Raw genomic sequence first — 7,421 nt, 5'->3', positions numbered from 1 at the left:
AAATTACAATAATTAAAATAAACTACAACTTAAGATTTAATTAGACTTTATATTAATTTCTGTAGTATTGTCACTCAAAGCTTTTGATGGCATCATTAATCCACCGGATAAACACACGTGTGATCATCTGTCCCTGTAACATCCAGACAAGATTCAAGTTACCACTGATATTTATGTGCTCACTACATTTTGTAGCAAAGTAGCTCAAAAGAAATAGGAATAATTAATCATAACTAGTTATAATTAATTATAAATATTTGGATCAGTTAATAAAATTAACTTAATGTAATAAAATTAATATTACAATCAATTAACTTGTTTGGCCAAAGAACACTCAGTGTTAATTGTTTATTAATTCTAAGAGATTTTCATTTCCAGATACTTAATGTATCAAATAATGAGACTTAGTTTGATACTTGCATGTCTCTGCCATTTGAATTAAAACTGTCCTGATGCAATTTGTGGAGGCTCCCTTTGATCTTTACTGATGCTGTCTTGATGAAAAAGAACCAGTTGGATTCAGAGGATCTTTGGTGAATGGAAATTCAAGGCTGGAGCCTGGCACCAGCTTGGGGGTTTTCAGAAGTCCTCCAGAACAGCATCATCTTCACATCAGCGTTTTCTCAGCCGTGATCTTGTGATCAGTGTGAAGTTAATAAGGAGTTGTTCCTCCTATGGAACTTTTATGAGTCTTTGTGTTTCTAGCAGGATATTAGCATAAGACATTGGATTGAATGTATGAGAGAAGAACCTTCTAGATTCTTATAATACTAATGTGTCACAGAGTTAGCAACATGTAACATAAATTACCAAATAGGAAACGAAAGTTGGAGTCCATCGATACCAAACATGCTACCCATGTGATTTTAGTTAACCTAGTATGCAACTCTGAAACAATAATACCAAAAGAGTTCAAAAGAGAGAATTAATACATAGGCCAAAGCCTATAAAAGGAAAATCATGAGATGGGAAAATTGGATACATGTTTACACATTTCTCAAGTGGTTATATATGTAGAATATTAAGGGGAAAATGGTTTATTTGTCCTTTTTTGTTGAATTTTACATAATAGCACACATCATTCTGATCAGATGTCTATTTCATGTTGTGATGTGCTCATCTGCAATACTTATTGACAATTTTCCTGTCAATGTTAAATAAACATTTAGTAAGCATCTTTAAGATGTATATGGTTTAGAATTTGAGTAGGTAACTCTTTAAGTTGATTTACATAAAGTATTCGGTTTCAAACGCAGCCACTTATTCGCTCGCCTACTGCTTTTCCCCTACTATATGATAAAGAAGTAAGCGGTTTCAGATGCAGCCGCTGACTTCTCTGAGTCTCACTTGTGGACTTTCTGCATGAGGGCGCCCTCCGGCTATGAGTATGAATGAAACAGACAATACATTACATGTGTAAGCAGAGTTTATTGAATAATCTTAGTTGTGTATGTTCCAATACTCAGACTTTGTCTGACCAGCACAAATCCAACAAGTGTTATTATACCACAAGCAATAGCAATGGAAAATTACTGCTTCACAACATTGTCCTGTGACCTTGAAATGGAGATATTCTTTTATATCCTACTCATGAAGACAAATATCACTTGAAACCACAAAATCATAAGATTACACAACAATGGAAAAATAAAAAGTAAAATAATACAATATAAATGACTAATCAATGAACAAATCAATAAAATGAGCATATAAATGGCTAAAATAGTCCTGAAATGAAATATGATTAAATGATTACATGATAAATGAATCAAAATGTAGTGAATGAATATAAAAGTAAGTAAAACACAACACAAATGTATGGCTGCTCTGTTGAAACAACACACACAGGTTGCTATAAGGGAATCCTTAGATCATTCAACAAAAAGTCTTAATTCTGTTATAATTCGTTGGAATAATTTTTTTTTTTTCTAGGTTAGTAAGTGCTCCAAGTACAAAACCTTGCAAAGTAATACTTTGGTGTTAATTGTAACAAACACTGTAATCCTACTGACCACAGTCTTTGCAACAGTAATCCCAGTTGGCTTCATCATCTATGTAGCACCACAGGTAACTATAGCCATGGTAGCCACAGGGGTGATCAGACCAGCAGGTCTTGTCATTCACAGCTGCGAAGCAGCCGTCATAAGTACAGCACATGTCTTGATTGCCAGTCAATGTGTAGCACCACCTATATCCTGAACCGTATTTGTCACAGGCATAGTTTGATTGGCAGTACTCCCCATTTTTAGCTTTACTTTCCAACAGTGGAGGGCTGCAGTAGTCCCAGCTGTCGAAAAAATAACCATAACCAATCCAGCACCAATAGTAGTCCTCACCGTATTTGCCACATGGGTGATTATACCTGCATGAGTACCCTCTGACTGTGAAGTATGAGTGCTGGGAACTTTCGATGGCCCTTTTCGTACGAGACATGTTCTGCACATCTGTGGCCATTAGGTCTCCTTGGTTCACTGGCAGATTAATTAATTTGTCAAACATACCCTGAACCTCATTTAATTTATCATTTTCACCAAAACAATCACCAACAAAAATGTTAATTGACTGATGTGTCATTGACAGCTCACTATAGAGTCTGCTGAGCTCATCATTCAGGTCTGAGACTCTCATCAGGCTTATGCCACCTTCTGGCTTGTTTTCCCCTATATAGCCAAAGGAGAAAGACTTTGTGTCATCACTGTGGTGTTTATAACAGACAGCCATCCAGATGTGAGAGGGCACCGTCACCCTTTCGGGCTCTTCAGAGATTTCCCTTTGCGGTATCTGTAGATTTGCATCAGGTACTGTACCTGTAACAATGAAGGCTGTTGCAGAACCACCATCACTCTCAAGCCTGCTCTTTAAGAAACTTCTCAGCATGCTCTCCCAATTTTTCCAGTGGATACGGTTAAAGCCTGCATCTATAGGTGCAGCATTGGTCAGTGTGAACGTTGCCTTATGGCCTTCTTTGCAGTGGAAGGTGTTGGGGTTCAGGTGTCCACGATCATATCCGGTGTCTCTATAGTCGCTGCTGATGGCTTGATATCTTTTCGTCATGTTTCCATCAGAGTCCTTCTCCTGGACCATATAATCAGTTTGGGATTCTGGTTGGGAAATCTACAGGAAAATTTTTATGTTAGATTGTTAGTTTGATGTTTTACCACTTTGATAAAAGACTTTTGTTTTTCTTTTCTTTCTAGCTTCTTTGTCTTTCAGTTGACATTTGTTTATTGTCCATTTACTGTATAATCCCTGTAAGACCCACTGTTGTAATATTACAACATCAGTTTAAGATCTACTAAAATATACCTGTACATGTTTTTTCTCTTTAAGACCACCATTTATACAACTAATAAGTCCTATTGTTTAACCCTGCGATGCTTTTGAATGGTAGATTTGGGTCTGTTTACCTGGCCATAAACTCACACAACCTGCGAACCTGCCTCAAAGCACATCACCTTTTTTTTTTACTGGACCAAATAAATCAACATTCAAGTAAGTAAAATGCCTTAAATATTTTTTTTTTCTGTGATTAGTAATATGTCTAGATCATGCAGATTTTAAATACTGTTGAATGCTTTGATCATGTTACATTTTGAGCTTGTTATGTCAGTGTTGTCATTTTACAACACTGGGTCAAAGGGGTAGCAAAATTTGCCTGTGCACCTTGGACATTACATGGATGAATTGTACTTCTCACGTGTTACCAATTTACTTTTTTGATCATTTTTTTTGTCAGTAACAAAACATAAAATTGATTTTAAATGTCTTCTTTGAAACCATTTTGAGTTTCAATCAAAATTTAATGATTATTAAAGTTGACTGAAGAAATAAATGGTTTTTTTCTTTCTTTTTTTTCTGAGAATTTGAAAATAGGCTATTTGTGTAGCAGTATTTGAAACTACCCATATCTTATGATTTATAAAGTATATACTTAACTGGTCCTGTTTTCTTTTCTGGGCTTTGCTTGTTTGCCCAAATAACTACTTGCTGCATGAGGCCCAGGTGATAATGTTCTAGAATGTGGGGGATATAAGTTCTATTAGCATGACAAATAGAGCACAATAAGCTAGCCAGACAGTATTGTGTGAATTCTGTGGAATGTATTAATTCTGTTGAATGGGTTAATTCTTTGAAATGTATAAGTATGATTGAGATAGATTTTCATTGAGATTAATATACCTGGAAATAATCAGTTTTTTAATTTCAGAATGCTACCAGACAGGACCATCTTATCTACAATGCATATTATATCATTTATGCCATCCAAAATGGGAACAGTAACTTTGAGATGGGACTCTGATACAATTGATGAACATGAATGTGGAGATACCTGTGAATTAAAATAAATAAATAAATAATAAAAACTCTATGACTGCCCATATGATGATTATATGGACACCATGCCAACAAAACCAAGCATTTTATTAGTCTCGAAAATGATTTTTCCGGTAAGGATTTCACTAATGATGCCATTTCCTTCCATACACCACTGGAGTACTTCCGAAGGTTTGTGTCAGAGGACATGATCACAGCTCTGACAGATAATAGCAAAGAGTACAGTTTTCAGAATAAAGGAGCATCCATAAACAACAATATGTAACTACCATAACTAAACATGTATACCACAATACCAAACTTTTCATTCATTTGATCAGGTTTTGTAAAATACAATCTGATAATATTTTATAATAAAATAAGTTTTCATAAAAATATGATTTGTCTGGTTTCATTATTGTGTGATTATTAGTGTATAGATATATATGCTATTGTTATTGGGCTACATAAGCATTACACCCTGCAAATGAACTCTTAGATGTTCTCTACATTTGTTCAGACAGTGAGTAAAATCACAGAAATTCTTCCACCCCACAGGCCCAATGTTGCAATATTACAACTTTCCATTAAATTTACTAAAAAGTAAAAAATGTAAAAACCCATTTATTTAATCTTTAGAGGCCTCCTACAACAACATACAAAAACTGTTTGTATAGTTTCTTTTCTATATTTGGGTCTTTCAGCTTGTTCCATGAAGTACCATCCATCAAACAAAACAATATGAAGAGACCAATAATTCAATGAACTGCACTGTTCCCTATGGAGTGCAGTCTAAACTGCTAATGAAAGTCTTATGTTAGACAGTGAGAGAAGCACATGGTTACCTGCGGCTCGACGTGCCAGTTTTTTGTCCTTCCAGCACTGCTTGAGCATTCAGGGTCCAATGTGTAGGCGCTGTAGAGGGGGATTCTGTGAACAACTGAGTACAGTGAAACATAATAAGGACCTCCAAATTCCAGCTTCTGACAGATTTTCTTGGCAGCCGGATTCATTCCTACTGGTTCAGTGTTTTTGTAGAAAAACTCACTACACTCATTAAAGCTGGTGACCACTTTAGCTTGAGCACTGAATGCTCCCAGCACAACACAGGTGAGCAGAGCCGGAACAAACATGGTTTAATGTTGGTCTTGTGTTATAGAGCAGACACCAGAAGCGCAGCTGCTTTAAATACACAGCCAGAGTCAGAGATGTTGTTGTGGGTGTGACTGAAATTAACAAATGAGAAGAAATGAGGAATATGATGGAACCTTCTCTTCATCATGCTTAGGGGTCTAATTTTAGAGCTGTCACATGTACCGAAAATTTGATTTTATATAAAACATTTGGAGAACTTTCAAATGCTGCTCCGTCAAATAAATACAGTGTTTGCGATTTATACTTCAGTTTTCTGATACATTTAGTTTCAGTTCTGTATCTGGAGCGAGAAGCAGGTGTTTTTTGAAAGTCAGCATCTGTGTTTTTTGTTGCTTCATGGTCACTCAGAGCATTTCACCCAGCAGTGATCGAGAAGTTGTTGTTCTTGTTGCTCTTGTTCACCTATATTTAACCAGGCTGTTACGTATGGAGGACCAAACCTACAGAAATTAAAAATAAATAAATGAATAAATAAATAAATGAATGAATGAATGAATGAATATATAAATTAATAAATAGGTAAATAAATGTGATAATAGGAAAAGAAATAAATGAATAAACGACTTGATAAAATAAATATGATTCATTTTTAATAAAATTCATTTTTTCCCCTTAATTTATTATTTTCTGCTTTTATGTTTTAATTATTTCTAATTTTATTTATTTATTCTTTTATTTATTTTTCCATTTATTTTATATTTACTTATTTATGCATTCATTTATTTTTATATTTATTTACTCCAATATGTATTTATTTCCAGATTTATTTATTTTAACATTTATTTATTTCAACTTTTTTTTATTTATTTATTTTCATATTTATTCTTACATTTCTTTGTCATGTATGATAATTAGGTGGGTTGGTCTTGCTCATAGGGCTTGCTTACCATTGGTTCATCATTGGTTAAAGCGCTTGCTCGATTACTCTGGCTTTGTAGTGACAGGGTGTAGCTCTCGCAGGTAATATAACCTTATTTTCGCGACAACAAGGGTGACGCCATTGCGTTCGTTTTGTACTTCCTAAACTAGTCGCTAGCCGTAATCCTATAGCTGTAACGATAGACTAGATTAAGTGGTCAGAGTGTTGCGGTGCACTTTACAATTTACACCCACCACCTTAAGTTGAGGAGCACGAGGCAATGGCTGAAGGCGCTTAACTTGAAGTGCCCAACCAAGCGGCCTTATGTGTGTTCGTACAATTTCATGGACGGGAGGCCGACTGACGAACACCCTTACCCCAAGAAATGGCTCGGCTGCGATGTTCCAGTAAAGAAGTCACGGCGGGTGCTGAACAGGTTGTCAGATTCAGGTAAGCTAACTTAGCTAGCCATGTGCATGTTAGCCTAACATTAGATTTGTGAAGTCCGTTCTATGAATACATTTGAGATTAGTAATGAGCAGTTCACAAAATACTTAACAAATTTTGCATTATTACCATTGCCACCTATATATTTCATATTTAAGATAGTACAATGGTACATATTTACTGTAGTATTATGGTACATCACAGTCTTACAGTAGCCTACATTATTCCTGTAAATTACAGAGATTGCAGATGATAGCAGGCCAGCTAGCTACATCTCTCATATTGATATTGAGCTAAGTATTAACACTAGAGTTAGAGATTGTGTCTCGTTTTTAATGCATCTCTCTCACACAGTGTTCTGTTAAAGTATGGGTGCAATCATATATTAATTCTCATGATGTATTATTACTAATGTAAAAATATGTTTATGGTTATACAATTTCCACAGATGCATCGATGAGCATCAGTGATCAACTGTGAGGATGATCACATCCACATGCCCCTGAACTGTGATGCAGAAACACAATAGGAGGATCCATCTGTCTCTGACCACAACTACACTTAAAAATCACATCTCAATCTGAAGCCACCTACATCTGATATGAGAACACAATGCGTTGAGCCGGTGCCATTGTAAATAACTCTG

At 35.5% G+C, this 7,421-nt stretch overlaps 1 protein-coding gene across 1 annotated transcript; it reads right to left on the bottom strand.

Moving 5' to 3' along the window:
* Window positions 1–1,408: 1,408 nt before the first annotated feature.
* LOC127508814 (uncharacterized) lies at window positions 1,409–5,519 on the bottom strand. Its single transcript, XM_051887190.1, has 2 exons — window positions 5,160–5,519; window positions 1,409–3,114 (listed from the first exon to the last, which is right to left on the bottom strand). The coding sequence occupies exons 1-2, from the start codon at window positions 5,445–5,447 to the stop codon at window positions 2,005–2,007; spliced, it is 1,398 nt and encodes a 465-aa protein (XP_051743150.1). The 5' UTR covers window positions 5,448–5,519; the 3' UTR covers window positions 1,409–2,004.
* Window positions 5,520–7,421: the final 1,902 nt, after the last annotated feature.

Source organism: Ctenopharyngodon idella, chromosome 3 (assembly GCF_019924925.1).
Source record: "Ctenopharyngodon idella isolate HZGC_01 chromosome 3, HZGC01, whole genome shotgun sequence".
NCBI classification, from domain to species: Eukaryota; Metazoa; Chordata; class Actinopteri; order Cypriniformes; family Xenocyprididae; genus Ctenopharyngodon; species Ctenopharyngodon idella.
Note: the sequence above shows the minus strand (reverse complement) of the source record. Positions and strands in the feature narration are given on the sequence as shown.

Coding starts and splice junctions, on each gene's coding strand:
- LOC127508814 (XM_051887190.1), bottom strand. CDS start 5,447: ATGTTTGTTCCGGCTCTGCTCACCTGTGTTGTGCTGGGAGCATTCAGT. Junction 3,115..5,159: donor ACTGGCACGTCGAGCCGCAG/GTAACCATGTGC, acceptor ATTTTCCTGTAG/ATTTCCCAACCAGAATCCCA.